The sequence below is a fragment of the Vigna umbellata genome, chromosome 9 (assembly GCF_029865625.1).
Source record: "Vigna umbellata cultivar VRB3 chromosome 9, Vumbellata_1.0, whole genome shotgun sequence".
Lineage (NCBI taxonomy): Eukaryota > Viridiplantae > Streptophyta > Magnoliopsida > Fabales > Fabaceae > Vigna > Vigna umbellata.
In genome coordinates, this window is record NC_142173.1 from 13,136,847 (window position 1) to 13,153,986 (window position 17,140).

The following is a 17,140-nucleotide window of genomic DNA, read 5'->3' on the forward strand; positions in this document are numbered from 1 at the left end:
AGCAGTCGGATATAAGAAACTAGTTTCTTTTTTATTTTATAACGTTTATGTTTGTTTTATTGCATGACATGCACATCAAGAAATGAGTTTAAGCAATAGCATAAATGAAGCACCATTAACCCAAAATGATGAGGTGATGGTGAGATTGTGAACAATGAGAGCAAAGGTATTCAAGATGTTTGTTGGGTACTGATTAAGCAGTCAAATATAAGAAATTAGGGTATGTATCTATCTCATGTCTGGAACTTTCTATACCCCGTGTTTTTATTTAACAAGTGTAAAAAAACATATTTTTCACCAGTGATTATTAGCACAATCTTATAAGTCTTTTGGGTGCATAGAAATTTAAGTAGTTTATGTATCACTAAAAGATTTGAGTTTTCAATACAAAATTTACATGTTGAATAATAACACGTTAGCACCTCAACATAGTAAAATCTTGGATTTGGATTACACATAAAGTTCCAAAAGATAATATTTCCACACTACAATTAGTGTTTATCTTCAGTTTTATGTGTAAAATCCTTGGTTGTTTTATTTGAAAGTAGATATATCATATGTCTGTCTGAAAAGTAAGAAAAAACTCTAATTGTAGGTTTTACACGTACATTTCCTCATCATGCGATATGTGAGAGATTTATTTGGATGTTTACATTTGTATTTACATGAATGGAAACAAAAAGATATAATGCAATATCCTGATTTTGAAGTTATCTCTTAGTTGATTTAACAGAAAGATAAGGCCATGGGCCCAAGGTATTTCCAGAAGCAAGAAATTTGTTTAAAATCTAGAAATTGTTGTATTCATCATAGTCATTTCGTGTTTACACGTAGTGGTAGATTACTAGATACTGTGAAGTTGATAGTAACCACATACCACATTACATGATGTTTAATTTTACTAAATTAGTGTAGGAAATTATTTCATCATTTTTAGTGGATCTTCTTTTCTAATCGCCTTTATGTTATCCAAGTGACTTCAAAATACTACTATACAAAAATTCGTTTTTGCGTTTATTCCTTTATTGGTATAAATAACGGTTTAGAAATTGTTTGTGAATTTTATATATATCCATCAATATTTTTTATAAAATAAAAAATAGTTAACAAATTATTTTTTGAGTTTTAAATATTCAAACGTGATAACTGTAAAATTTTCAATTAAAGCGATGTGAAAAATATTCGATTTAACCATATTGGTATCATCTTCAAATGTTATTGAGTCATTTGGTTATGATAATGTTGTAGACTTTGAAGTTAGACAATTTGTTAATAATTATGCTTTTATCGTGTATTTGGCTAATTGGAAAATCACTTCCTAAGCAATAATAGCTTTGTTAACCATTGAAGTTATGTATATGACATTTAGAGGGCATGTTGTTGAAGTGTATGTATGACATTAAGCTTTTGTGAAAAAACACAAACAGCTATAAGAGTTAGAGTGTGATTTGTTTAGCCAAAGATTTATGTATCAAATACCACTTTTCAATCGTATTAAACAGATTATAAAATAAATCTTGATGTATTCCCATGGAGCCTAATATTAAATTTCTAGAAAGCATGAGAGTCTATGTCATATCCCGAAAAATATAAAAGACGATCCAAAAGACTTTTTCTCAGCAACAAATCTGGAAAGTTACTCTATATAATTTTTTTCTTGTAAATTATATTTGAGGAATACATTATTGATATCCAGTTGATAAAGAGTGCGAACAAAAGTCGACAAACAACTAGCCACTATGGAGAATAATATTAAACAATAGTGACTACCACGAAACTTCAATTAAGACAACTTTGACAAAGAAGATTATCATAGCAGTGGATGACGACCAACAATGGCAAACAGCGACAGACTGCAGGTAGGGATGACAACAGATCAGGTTGAGCACGGATAGTGCCTACCCGCAACTCGACCTTCCAGATAAAACTGTACCTGCTACCCGACCCATTACCCGCGCGGGTACCCATTTAGAAAATACCCACGGGTATTTTAAAACCCGCGGATAAACGCAAAATATAAAAAAAATAATATTTTATACATTTTTAAAATAAAAGTAAAATATATATATATATATATATATATATATATATATATAATATAGTATAAATTAAAAAATATAAACTAAAATTTAATTTTAATTAAATTTAACCTAATAAAATATAATTTTATTTTATTTTTAATTAAAAATATATATAAATTAATTTTTTTATTATTTTTTGCGGGTAACGGATACCCACGGGTTGGGTAGTATACTACTCATACCCGACCCGTTTAGAAGCAGATATTAAAATACCCGCTACCCGTTACCCGAGAGTAGTAAATATCCGCGGATAGTAATTACCCGCCGCAGATTTTACCCGCGGATACCCGTGCCCGCGGATTTTGTTGCCATCCCTAACTGTAGGCCACCAATTCGTTATTGATGATAATTTAGTCCCTGCAGTTTGTCGTTGTTTGCTATTGGATACCCCATTAGTTACTAATGAAAATCTAGTCCCTACAGTCTATCGTTGTCTGCCACTGTTGGACGTCATCCGCTACTTATGGTAATCTTCTTTGTCAAAGTCATCATAGTTGAAGTTTCGCGGCAGTCCACCCATGTCCAATATTATTCTCCATAGTTGTTGTTAGTTGTTTGTCGACCTCTGTTCGGACTCTTTATTAACTGGATGTCAATAATGTATTCCTCAACAATGATTTGCAATAAGAGGTTTAAATGGAGCAACCTCCTAGGTTTGTTGCTCAAGGGAGTCTTTTGGGTGATATTTCATCTTTTATATTGTCCTCGCAAATCATTAACAATTTGGTGTCACTCGAGTACGGAAACATACATTTTCACTAAGTCTTTATTGATTATATTAGTAACAAGATTGGTACATGCGATTTGTATGCACCATTTTGTAGGGGAGTGTAAGATATATTATATCTAAGATAAATAAATATAGTTTATTTTATCTTTATCTATTATCTTTAGTTACTTTGTTATTATTCTTTATTTGTATTTTGGACTTAGGTTATATTTTTTTCTACTATAAATACAGTATCCTATACGTATATTCAACCCAGAAGAGATTATTCTTATACATAATTTTTCACTGTATTCAACAATATAAAAGAAAACCATGTCAAAATGTTTATAAACCTGAGTCTTAGAAACAAAATCTTGCTTTGTTGAAAAATTTGAATTTATAGTTTAATAAATAATTTATAAATAATTTTATTTAAAATTTACAATAAAATAAAGTGTTAAATAGGTTTTTAGCCTTTAAATTTAATGTGATATTGGAATTTATCATTATTTTAAATTTTGATATATTTTGATCTCCAAACTTAAAAACGAATTAATATAGACTTTTTTAATTCAACATTATCAACTTTTTACGTGTATTTTAAATTAATATTTGAGTTAAAATTATTATTTGATGTAAACACCTTGGATATTATCAACTTAAAAACAAATTCATGCATTTGAATTAGAAAAAACATATATTTATTTTCTAAATTTAAGAATCAAAATGTATCACATATTAAAATAATGACAGATTTTAATTTTATATCTAAATATAAAAGTTAAAATATACGGTTTATTTTATGTCGGATTATCTAAAATATAAAAAGATTTATCAGTATTTTTCAATTAGATATGTATAACGAGATAAGTTTTATTTTACCGAGACATATAACTATTATTATCTCAACCCATTTACATATTTAGTGATAGGAATTAAGGTTTTCTCTTCTAATTTCAAATAATTTTCCACATTCCAAGTAATTATTTCTTTTATTATTTGTTTTGGATTATTATTATTATTATTATTATTATTATTATTATTATTATATATTATTCCTAATAAATGAAAAAAAAAGTTTTTCGTATTTGACTTTTATTACATACGTGCATTGTTCTTTCTTTTACCTTTTTCAAAAAACTTCTTTTGACTATAACATGATCTAAACTGGTTTATGGTCAATGAGTTGAGAATATACAACTAATATAAATTATATAGAAAATAACAACATAAAGGAAAATAATAGTGTTAGATTCTATATATCTATTCAATTTTATATTTGTTTTTTCATTTTACTTCACATCAAATTTCTGCACTAATTTCATGTCGGCTTTCTTTATCCAATTTATATCAAATTTCTACTTCTCAAGTCCCACTCTCCAATTATTCAGTTCCTCCGCACGTTACTTTATTTTTATTTTAATAGTTTGATTATATGACAGTTTTTAATTTGATTAATTTTATGTGTTTGATTAATTCTTATTTTTATATTTATTTTTAACTTAATGAATATTTTTTAAAAACTAAAGTAACTTTTTTATTAAATTAATATTATCACTATTTAAAAATATTACCTATTAAAATATAAGTTTATTAAGTGTCAAAATTTAAGTTATTTTTTATTTTAGAATATATTTTAAGTAAAATTTTAATATATACACTTTCATATAAAAGTTAACCTAAGTTTTAAGTATAATTCAAAATTTCACACATTTTCAAACAATATTAATGTTAATTTAACAAAAGATATCACGTTTAATTTTTTTTATAAAAATAAAAGTTCAATTAGATTTTTTTTAAGGATTAAATATGTTTTTCGTCCCTTAAGTATCACACGATTTTGGGTTTAGTCCCTACTCGAAACTTTGATGGCTTTTAGTCCTCTTAGTTTCAAAACTCTTACTATTAGTCCTTAAAATTGGACGACGTTAACTTTTAGTAGATGTGGCAAACGGCGAGGCCACGTCTTATGTCAGTTTGCCTCTTAACTCTTTGCACGTTGCTTTTCTTTTTATCTGGGCAATAAGAATCTGACACATGTCAGCCCCCTTCCACCCTAAATTCGGGTTTGCCAGATTGGGAAAACTTGCCCCTACATCTCCGCCACGATTTTGCTCTTGTATCTTACGTCGTCATGAGCCAAGAACGCGAGAAGGGAAGGGTTGCTCTCTTGTAGGTGGCAAATGGAGTTTTTGCTGTGTTTTTGGATTTGCAGGTCTGTTGCAGGTGATGGCGCCTCTAGATGACAGTGATGATGCGAGGGAGGATGTCGCGGCTTGCAAGGATTTTACACGTTGAAGGTGGCGTTGGTGGAGGATGGCGTCGCTGCAGGGGAGCTTGCGAGATGAAGGCGCAATGACGGAGAGGCTTAGGCGATTTAGGGTTCGTCGCAGCACTCGCGATTTGGGATTTCGTTTGGTCGTGGTTCTCGATTGGTCGGAGCGAACTCGATGTGCGTCTTCCGGCACGATTCGATTTGCAATTGGAGTTGCTCGCGTTTTCTGGTTTTGTCTGAGTTTCAGGTGATTTTGGGAATGCCATGGATGCTCGCGTTTTCTGGAATGCCATGGAGCAGGTGTTGACGGTGCAAAACAGTGGACGTTGGCGGCCGTTTGCTTCGTCGAAATGGGGATGATAACCCCTGCTTTTGGGTCGCGCCGAATCAAAGGAAGGGGAGACCAGTCCTCACGACTCTGACCGATTGTCGAGGACGGCGTCGGCGATGACCATCCTGGTTTGTGGCTCGTGGAGGCTGGGCTCTCTCAGGCGGTGATTGGCGAAGGAACGAGAGAACTTCTCTCTCGCGTGGAGAAAAGGCAAGGAGGGAGAAATCGACGCCGTGGCCGGCAATGGCCCGGGTGGCGATTGGTGTCGCCGACAACGCCTTGGACTAAGTGGAAGGTCAGGCACAGCGGCTGGTCCGATGGAGGCTAGGCTCTCCCGAAGAAGACGAACGAAGTTCTCAAGAACAAGCAACGAGGCAGAGAATAAAGAGGCAAGCTGGCATAAGATGTGGCCTCGTCATTTGTCACATCTACTAAAAGTTAATGCCGTCCAATTTTAAGAACTAATAGTAAGAGTTTTAAAAAAAATCATCAAAGTTTTAAGTAGGGACTAAACCCAAAATTGTGTGATACTTAAAAGGAAAAAAAAACATATTTAACCTTTTTTTTAAATAAGATCCAAAACAAATTAAAGATATAAATATACGTAACAAATAATAATTAACCATTTAGAATTTATACGGTGAATATCTCTCTCCAACCTTTTACCTTGGAATTATTTCTTTTATGTTTAAGGACCTGCCTCCATTCCTTTTATGTTTCGAGCATTTCTCTTCTCTGCTTTTATATTGAGATTTTTGGGCTACTTTTAGTCCTTAAATAAAATAAATTATATTATATCCTTGCATATATTTTATTATGATATTAAACTTTTATTTATCTAAATTAATTGATAAAAAATAAATATCCAAATTTATTTCTTGATATTATTTATTTGCACGCATAAGATGAATAAATTGAATTTTTTAATATCAATTGAAAACATTATATATATATATATATATATATATATATATATATATATATGAAAGTGGGTTTAAAACCTAACTCATTTCCATAAAATCAGCTTATAAGGTGAGGTTTGCACCCTACTTATATATTATAATTTTGTCTTATCTCTAGTCGATGTGGGACTTCCAATACACCCCTTCACACTGAGGTATAAACATCTCGTGCGTGATAGTAGAAATTGAGTGGTTCGATAACGGTCCGACAACTAGTGGAAACAGAAATGCCCACATAGAACTCGCTAGGTTAGACTTTAACCATGACTCTGATACCATATTAAGAAATTAACTTCAAGGAGTGAAGGGGATGTGTGGAAGTCCTACATCGACTAGAGATAAGACAAAATTATAATATAAGTGAGATGCAAACCTTACCTTACAAGTCGGTTTTGTGAGGTTGAGTTAGGCTTAAGAACTACTTTCTAATAATATATATATATATATATATATATATATATATATATTATATATATATATATATATATTAGTTTTATTTTTACTTGTGTATTTTCTTCAATTTTGTTTGTTGAAATTAAAGAAAAACGTTTTTTTAAAATTCAGTTAAAAATAAAATAAAATTAAAAACAAATTGTTTTCTTTTACTTTTTTTATTAATTCTTATTTAACCTTTTAACCGTTTTGCAGAATAATAAAATGTTAATATTATATACATTCTCATATTTTATTCTCACATCTCTTTTAATATTATTTTTTATTATGATAAATTGGCAATACTCTCATTTTATATAATTATATTATAATTATTTTATTTTTATTGATCCTTAATCAAAGTAGTAAGTCCCAACCAAAAAAAAAGTGCTTACTATGCTGAGCAACTTCCAGCTCAGGCACAGCTCAAATCCAACACTCACTTTCTCTAAACCCATCACTCTCACACAACGCACACAAGAAATTACATAATATATGAATAAATTTATATTTATATGATACTGGTGTTAAAAAATATATCATTTGTATTTACTTATATTAATAATAAACACATAAGCATATATTTTTATTAATATATTAATAACTATATATATATATATATATTATATGTATTGATATATATATATATATATATATATATATATATATATATATATATATATATATATATATATATATATATATATATATATATGAGATGTTTGTTAACTCGCGTACGTTTATTTTTCAATTGATATATTTTAATAATGTATACTAGATTTTAGTAGACAAAAATATCATCATATATTATGGATTCAAAGTTTTAAGGTCAAGGGTATTTGAATAATTTTCATTTTCAAAACTAAAAAGAACAAGAAATCCCCAAACCCTTACTCATCTCCCCTATTCCTCTCAACCCTTTCTCTTTCATTTCTCAAAAATGATTTTATAATCAGTTTTTATTTTATAATTTTTGTCTTATCTAATTTTCATAAAATGACATATGAAAGAATTAGTAGCTTACTTGGAAAAAATCAGAAATACTCATTGTTAAACAATTTTTTACAAAAAAAATAATTTTATAATGAGTTTTCATTTTATAATTTTTGTCTTATCTTCATAAGCATATGACATCAAAGGAATTAGTAATCTGCAGATGATAAAATTAGAGAGATTAGTGAAGATGATGAAATTCAAGAGATCTTGAATGAACTTTGCTTGAAGGTGAATATGTCAATGACTCAACTCTTTACAAAGACAAATTGTTTAACGACGAGTGTTTCTAATTTTTTCACTTGGGCTACCGTAGAGATGACAGAGAAAATGTTAGAGTGAGAGAGATGAAAGAGAAAGGATCGAGAGAAATAAGGGAGGTGAGTAAGGGTTTCGGAGTTTCTTGTTTTTTTGTTTTAGTTTTGAAAATAAAATTATTCAAATATCATTGACCTTAAATCTTAGAATCCATAATATATGAGGGTATTTTTGTCTACTAAAATCCGATACAAATTGCTAAAATGTACCAATTAAAAAACAAGTGTACGTAACAAACCCATATATATATATATATATATATATATATATATATATATATATATATATATATATATATATATAGTTATAGTCATAGTCATATTTAAATTATATAAATGTTTTCGAAGAGGTTAATGAGAAATATATGATATAAATATCTTTTCAGCAAAATATATAACTATTACAGCAATAGAACTATTATGTGTGATGAAAAACTTCTCATATTATATTGAATTTTGCATGATTTTAAGGGTTTCCAAGATTACCTCAACTATATTAATATTTTCCGATTTTAGTGCACACAAACAAGTCTTGAGTTCGATACGAAAATTTATATTTAAAAACATTGAATTGAATTGATTTTATTTTAAATTATTTTATTTTTTAAATTTTTTGTTTAGATAAGTAATTTAAATTTAGTAAATTTTAATTTTGTTGTTTGGATAAGGTAATTTTAATTTAGTAAGGTTGAGTTCATGCAAGGTTGGGCTGAATCAATATGAATCCAAGTTAATCCAAGTCAATTGAAGTCTAGGTCGAGTCATTCGGTATAGGCCTAACTTCAGTCAAGTAGGTTTAGGCCTTAGTTAGGTTGTGTTAGTTTGGACTCAAATCGAATCAAGTTGACACATGTTAAGGTTGAACTAAATTGGCTCAAGCATAGGTTGAACTGAGTTAGCTCATCCCAAAGTCTAGTCGGGTTAGTCCAGGCCTAGATCCAGCCGAGCCAATTCCAATTTAGGTTAAGTCAAGTTGGTTTGACCCATGTTGAGGCAAGCTCATACTCAATTGAGTTAGGTCAAGTCCATGCTTACCTGGTCCAAACCAGGTTGAACCAAGTCTACATGGACCCAAGTCAAATCAAGTTGGTAAGGTTGTTTGAGTCAAGTCAGTTTGTGTCGGATCGAGTCAATTTGTGTTAGCATAGGCCTGATCGATCCAAAATGTATTCTTCTTTGACATTGTTCATATTCTTTTTATTTGTTGAGTTCTCATTCTACATCATCCATGTAAATGCTTTGTAAAATTTGGTTATGGGATAAGAATAATGTTAATAGAATGAGATCAAACTTTACTTATATATTTGTAGTATATATATATAATAAACATTTCAATATCTAGTTTGCTAGCAATTCATTTGAATAATAACTAGTTTGAATAACAATTACAATAAAATAATGACTTGTATAAAGGTTACTTTGAATAATATATTAAAATAAAACTAGTTATGTTTTAGTTAATCATGCTACATAACATTTGGGATATTGGATCTTTGATTTATGTTAGTGTAATTCCTAATTTATCTATGAATAAGATCTTCCTTTTTGCAAATTTTTCTTTGTATGTCTAACCTTCAAAATATCATTTATCTCTTACTCATCCTGTCTTTATGATGCTTGTTTATTATGTTGAATTATACATTCTCAGAAGCATTTTAGTCAACTTATCTTTTATTATTTCTTTTTGTTGTCTTTTTTCATTTGACATACCAAAGTTGTCGTTGATTCTTCATCATAAATTGTTGATGTATTAGGATAGGAAAATGACTAGGACAACTTTATAAAATAAATCTTTACTCTTTTTGAATTGCCTTTGTTAATAAATCTTTGTAAAAAGGTTGATTATTCAAATAATGTCATTTGAGTTTTAATAAAAGGAATCTTTACTCTTTTCATTCATCCTCATTTAAGGTTCAACTTTTCCTCTTTTATAAGGCTTGTGAGTGACACCCAACAAAATTGCTAACAACAAAATGAATCATAGTCTATCACCCTTTTGATCTTGACAATAATTGTTGTTAATCAATACTGTATTTATAGTAGTTGGTAATTTTCAACTAAATGCTTTTTTTTTCACATTCATGTTTGAAATTGGATTGATTGATGAGTTGATTCATGATTGAATTAAAATAATATCCTCTTTAAAATACCATTTCTACATTAACTTTTGTTGTCACTATTTCATGTTTTGTTGAGTGTAGTATAACTAAGTTTAGTATAAAAAATTATAAAACTTGAGTATATATTGACTAAGATAGGGATTAAGATTATTTATTAGATAGAACTACTTTAATAGTATTCATTGTAGGTCTATAACATGACTGTTGAAATTTTGAGATCAATTAATTATTTGAGCTTGATAGAGTTGGATGGTTTTACATATGATTGATTGTGAAGTTATTTGGTAGTGTAGAAAACACAAGAAATTGGGCCAATATTTAGAATTACGAGCACAAGATGGATAATTTTGCATGTGATAATTAAAAAATCATTATATTAATTTTGATCCATTTCATAAACAATATGACATAGAAAATTCAAATAATAAAAATAAATTAAATAAAAAAGGGAAAATTGAAAGTTGAAAAAGGAAAAAGTAAAAGAAAGGCAAAAAATAGCTAAATAGAAAATTAAAACAATATACACAATGAAAGGGAGAGAAAATTAAAACAATATATACAATAGAAAATTAAAACTTTTAAGAATAAATGGATATAAATTTGAACTTGTAACTTCATATAACCTTGAGCAAGTATTTATAACATTGTAAATTTAAATAATTAGTATAATAATATAAATGTCATAGGTAACATTACAATGAAATGTAAACAATGTTCTTATTATATATATGTTATTTTTGTTTGTGGTGGTTTAGTCTTGGGTCTCAATACACTTTTTAGGTTGCATTATGGTTTTTTTTCCAAATCATTGGGAGATACAACATTAATGACACTTGAGTTCAACCATATAAGAGATTGACATTACTCTCTATCCAAAATCTTAAGGCAATGGATTAATGGGTCTTCACCTTTATATGCTATTGCACTTTCTCATTTCTACCCAATGTGAGATTTTGAGTCACACTTGGATTCTTGACAAAACAAACATATTTCTTCCAACAAAGAATGTATGTAAGTTTTAGCCTTATTGTCCTAATCACAAGTTTAGTTTCTTCTCCTACATTGTTTTCTTGTAAAGTCCTCAACTCATCTCTAAAAATGGTTAAGATTGGAGTAACTAAAGAAAGTGCAATGAACTCTTAATCTTGTTATTTACAATCTATGTAAAGGAGTAGTGGTGAAATCTAAAACATTTTCTTCACATCTATGACGAAAAGTTTGTGTAATAAACTTTGAACATTTTATTTCATAACATTTCTATGTAGACACAATTGTTTCAAATGTTCATCCATCCTTCCATTCTTAGGTTTTCCCAATATCTTTACCTCGTGTGTTTACTTGAAATCCTGAATTATCTCAAATACTTCAAACTAAGGCCACCTATAAAGATTCAATCCATCAATGAATAACATATTCAATCTTTCTTGTGATCTAGTATCGAGAATAGTATATTCAAACTAAGACCACCTAAAGATTAAATTCATCCATGAAACATATTGAATCTTTCTTGTGATTTAGTATCGAGAATAACATATTCAAACTAATGTTTTCTATAAAGATTCAGTTGATGCATGAATAACATATTCAATCTTTCTTGTGATCTAGTATTGAAAAAGTTATGAATTTTTTATGTTACGAATGAGATATATTTATATTTAAAAGTGTTTTAAACCTAAACAAAATACACGATTACTTAACAAGTCATCTATAAAAAAAAGTCCAAAGTTTTCCTAAAAATAGAAAAAATGAACAAAATACTTTATACCTATGAATGAATTTGATGTAACAAATATTTTGAAATGTTACACCAACAATAAATGAATTCCACAAAAGAAAGAAGTTTGAAAAAAATAATCAAATATGAACATTAGATAAACGAGAACCTTCACATTAGAGAAGATACATCTTTCAAACTTTCTTAAATCTTTAAATTAAAATCAAATATTAGAAAATTAAGTCTAAAATAAAACTTAAAACATTAATTTCATCTATTCGTGAAGACCTTTTTACACAAATGGTATAAAGTATAGGAATTAAACTATAACATTTATTAATATAAGCATTTAAACTAATGTATATTGGAGATGAAATTTATATTTAATTATTTTTTGTTTGGGGTTTTTGTAATCATATAAACATGATGTTAAAAAGACAAGAATGTGTAAGAAAGTTAATGTATTAAAAAAACAAGAAGAGTTCAATAACATGAATATGTATCTTCTTAAATAAAATAGATACACATGAACGGTTAAAGATAAACAAATTTAATTCATACTCCACTATTTTGTGCGTACATATTTCCACCTCAAAGAGAGTTAAACTCCAATAAAATGAAACTGTTAGTTTTTTTTCGGTTTAATCCCTAAACACAAATTATTTGGTTACAAAATTACATAAAAACAAATTGTGTTTGTAATTAAATCATATATGGATGTTGAAAATTCAAATCAATCAAGAATAATAAAACTAATCAAAACACTAAGTGCATAATACGTGTTCGTAATACCATCATCATATAAATATACATATTGAATGAATTTAAAAACAAATCATAAAATTAATTAAAATATAATTATACTCATTTTAATCTTAACCATTAAAAAACGATCAATGATTTATTTTTACTATTCTTATTTCTAACTAAATGTTGTGAAATCTACACAAGTTGGTGGAGACAAATAACAAAACTAAATTGTTCTTGTTCTATCACAAATAAAACTATAAAATTTCATTCCCCCTTGTGTATTACTAAAGAATCTTCCATTGAAATTTATAAAATGTTTACTTCTACCCTAAACTTCTTTATCATGTTTTTTTGGTTGATTATCCCCTTTTGAAAAATAAGATATGGAAAGAGCAATAATGATATCAGTCTTCTAAACATCAAGCTCGAAATGAAAAATTGGTGCCCCAAATGAACCCAAATCACCAAAAATGATATCATCATTTTCAGTATAGATGTCTGGTCCTTGACTCTCAAAAATTGTTTGAATGTCTTCTGGGAATGTGCGACGAGAAGGATTTGACTCTGTAGATTGTGCTACATGCTCTGTTGTGTTCTCATCAGTGATTGAACCATGTTCATGTGAAACAAATCCTAGCTCAATATCGCCATTAGAGTTTACATTTTCATTTATAGCAACATTTTTGTGCTCTTCTTCGCTTTTAGGACCTGGCCAATTGATATAACGGCTCACGTCAAAGTTTGTAACAGCATTAGCTCCTCTATATTCTATGGCTGCCATGTCATATGCTGCTGCTGCCTCTTCTTGTGTAGCTGCAAATATAACATGAAAATTTTAAAATCTAAATCAATTTAAGTTAAATATATTTTTGGCTCTTTAACTTTCAGTAAAAATCGGAATTAGTGACTATTCAAAAGTTTGGTATAATTTAGTCTCACATTTTTAGAAATGTAAACAACTCAAATGTTATCATGAAATACATTTGAAACATCAAATGAACTTAATAAATTTTGGTTAAAAAGACTAAATCTACCCATTTATAAAATTAAAGGACTAAGTTGGACCAAAGTTTCTAAGAAGGATTAATTCTAATTTCAAAAAAATTAAGGAAAAAAAACATATTTAACCCAATTAATTTTAGAAACTTAACATTTTGAGATTATATTTACATGTATTTATATATTGTAAATTAATTTTGTCTTTAGTACACATGAAATCCTTTAAGATAAAGTAAGTTGAAAATATATTAAAAATTAGATATTAAACTTTTCAGAAATAACACTTTAATATATATAATTTTTTTACCTTCATTTAATACTACTATTTTTTTAAATACAAAAATTCATATTTTTTATAACTACTTGATCTTTATAATGGGTGTAAAATAAATATAAATATATGTCATTATATTGTTACTCTAAATTTTATATCTAAACTTTATATTTAATTAGGTAAGGAACAATAGCAGTTAAAACCTAAGGTACAATTTTGACATAATGTGTTGAGACATATGCCCATGTCACTACCAAACCTATGATATTTCTTCTTCTTTCGGTTTGGTTTAGAATAAAAAAGAACAGGGAAGAATGATGTCACTCTTAAATAGCTTTATTAAGCAGTTGGAGTTTGGTGATCTATATTGCAACCAATGTGATTTGATTGCACATTTTGACCTTTATATTTGTTATGCGGGACCTCTTGAAATGAAGTAGGTATTTTCTTGTTAGAATTACAAACAATGGTCAAATACAATTTCAAATTTCATATTAAAGATGCATTTAAATGTAAAGACCATATGCTTCGTTGTAAAGATGGGAATTGCACATAAAAACCATTAATTAAAATAGACACAACACCTTTTTTTTCTTTTTTACAATTATGAGTCATACCTAATCTAAATATAGATCATAGTCTAAGAAAATTACCATATGTTCCAAGATATAGGTATTTGTTGCCGAAGACCCTTCCAATTCGAGCTTCCCATCTTCCATTATGGTGGTGTCTAATCATTTTAAACAAAAATTCAGACTATTTTTCTCAATCTAACTAACTATATACAGAGAAATAATGGTTCAGTAACGTGCTTTTAAAACACGTTACAAAAATAAAATAATTATAAAAAAATAAATTTTTGTATTTAAAAAATACAATAAAAAAATTAAAAAACAGGGTCAAATGTATAAATTTATGTGTGTTGAAATATCATTTTTCTATATAAAGAGAAAAAGGGAATGAGGGAGAAAGTTTATGTTTATGAAAATTAACTTAAAAGTTAGAGACATTGAAAAACTTGTTTGGTATATATGATTGTAATTTCACACTTATTGTATTTTACATAATTGATCTTTAAAATATGAAATTTTAATAAATGTCCACAACTAATGGTGAGAACTCACTACTCTTTTAGCACAAAAATATTGTTCAATAATTATAAATGTACATTTTAATTTTTCTTATATTTATTTTGCTTTTTGTATTTTTCTTCTCTCCCGAGGGAATCCATCTAAAATGGGATATTTTATTAATTTTATTTTTCCTAATTGCCTCCAAGAATATTGGATACTACCTGCAAACTAACTCATTTATTGTACTTCAAAAGAAATAATATTTTATATAATTTACACTATTTATCCTTTCGTCTATCAATAGACTGACTTTTATTCAGCTACTCCCTTTAATTTCTTTTAGAACTGATACAATTACTACATTTATATATTTTAAAAATATATATATATATATAAAATGTCACGAAACCTAGCATTTTCCAAACAAAACAGAGCAAGGTTGGAATACCTTGCTACACCTCGGTATTTTGAAACTCCTCGAGAAAATCCACTGCTTTTTCTGCAAAATGAAAATTGAATATAATAAGAAACAACTTCAACAGTTCCAAAAATAAAGAAGACAGAGAAAAAGCTTCGGAAATGCATTATCATGTGTAGAAATTAATGGAATTAATAACTGAAAATCAACCTTCTCAAGGATCCAATGTATTCTTCTTTCGATTGACCCTCCATTTCCTTCAGCTTCTCCTCATAATTTGTTAACTGTGACCAAAAACATTGATCGATCAAATCTGATGTATGAACAACAAAAGTTGTTTATCGAAACATCATTTGAATCAAAGGTGAGAAAAATAATACTGGAAAATTGAGAATGGTATCTTGGCCCCAGTACTTCAATGCTGCCAAATCATAAGCACGTGCTGCGGCTTCTTCATCATCATACGCCCCTAACAAAGTCCATCGCAATCAATTTTCAATGCCAAAAATTAAGGAAGAAAAAAACAACATCAATGAAAGTTACCATGATTCATATCATACCTAGATACACTGCATCAACGGAGTTGTTTTCCATTGCCGGAACACAATCAACATGACAACATAAATCATGTGAAGAAAATCAGAAACAGAGAGAGAAGTGATAATGAAGAGATGAAATTAAAAAAGCAGCAAACCTTGTCTTCCTTTCTTGCTCTGCGATTCATTCCAACAGTTTTTGTCCCAGAGATGAGCCTCATACCGACCAGTCCAACGATGTCTGAAAAAAAAAAACCACATGCATGCAAACAAGCTCATGAGCCATTTGAGGAGAAGACAGCATTATGAAACACGGGAAAGAGCTAAGAAAGAAAACGAAAAAGAAAAATGTCAGAGACATAGATCTGGATTGATGAGTAGACAGTGAGAAGTGTTGTTATAATTATAACCTTGTGACACCCCTATAGATTGAACTTCGTTGTGGTGGTGAGTCTCTCGGAACGGTTTTGCGTGTGCGTTTTGCAGTGTTGTTGTTGGTGTCAGTGTTCTTGAGGGTTTTCTGCGATTTTCTGGCCATGAAAACTCAGCAGAGAAGAGAGGACCACTGCAGTGCATACAGTTCGAGAGGGTTATAAATATGACCAAGTCATCCAATAAAAAAGGCATTAATTAATAGAAATAGTGAGGGAATGAAAAAGTAGGTTTATTCTTTATTTCTCCCATAAATAAATTATATAATTTAATAATATATTTATTCACATTTTATTTTCCTTTTTATTGTTGATGCAGTAGCGGTTAGTGGTTGAACACACAGATTCTTCAGGATGGAAAGGAGTAATAATCTCTAACACTTCATTAATACTTTTTCTGTATTTTACTTTTCTATCATATCATTAATGCTTTCATAAACTTTTTCATCCATTCTTACATTTTTTAATAAGTTAATATTATTGAGTTTTTGTAATTATATTTTTCACTGTAAAACTGCTTCTGGTTGGGTAACCTATTCTCTTTTAAAGAATGAAAAAAAAAAAAGAAAAGTCAATGTGGTTACACGAAACCTAGGCAGTTAGTTTAGCTAACATAATCAATGAATTGCAACAATATTTTCTAATTAATTTTTATATCATAAGAAAAATACTATTTTTGAAGATTTGTAAGTAAAAGTTATATTTTTTATTTTTGGAAAATAACT

The 17,140-nt window shown here is 28.6% G+C and overlaps 1 protein-coding gene across 1 annotated transcript; it reads right to left on the bottom strand.

The window, feature by feature from the left end:
- Window positions 1-12,850: 12,850 nt before the first annotated feature.
- LOC124847453 (AP2-like ethylene-responsive transcription factor At1g16060) lies at window positions 12,851-16,573 on the bottom strand. The gene is made up of 8 exons (XM_088098932.1): window positions 16,395-16,573; window positions 16,143-16,225; window positions 16,009-16,017; window positions 15,829-15,917; window positions 15,659-15,732; window positions 15,479-15,529; window positions 14,611-14,687; window positions 12,851-13,497 (listed from the first exon to the last, which is right to left on the bottom strand). The coding sequence occupies exons 1-8, from the start codon at window positions 16,520-16,522 to the stop codon at window positions 13,097-13,099; spliced, it is 912 nt and encodes a 303-aa protein (XP_087955058.1). The 5' UTR covers window positions 16,523-16,573; the 3' UTR covers window positions 12,851-13,096.
- Between the last annotated feature and the right edge of the window lie 567 nt (window positions 16,574-17,140).

Excerpts from the sequence above, each read along its gene's own strand:
- LOC124847453 (XM_088098932.1), bottom strand. The coding sequence starts at position 16,522 with ATGGCCAGAAAATCGCAGAAAACCCTCAAGAACACTGACACCAACAAC. Across the intron at positions 15,733-15,828 it reads ATACCATTCTCAATTTTCCA|TTAACAAATTATGAGGAGAA; the intron begins GTATTATTTTTC and ends TTTTGGTCACAG. Across the intron at positions 15,530-15,658 it reads TACATTGGATCCTTGAGAAG|AAAAAGCAGTGGATTTTCTC; the intron begins GTTGATTTTCAG and ends TTCATTTTGCAG.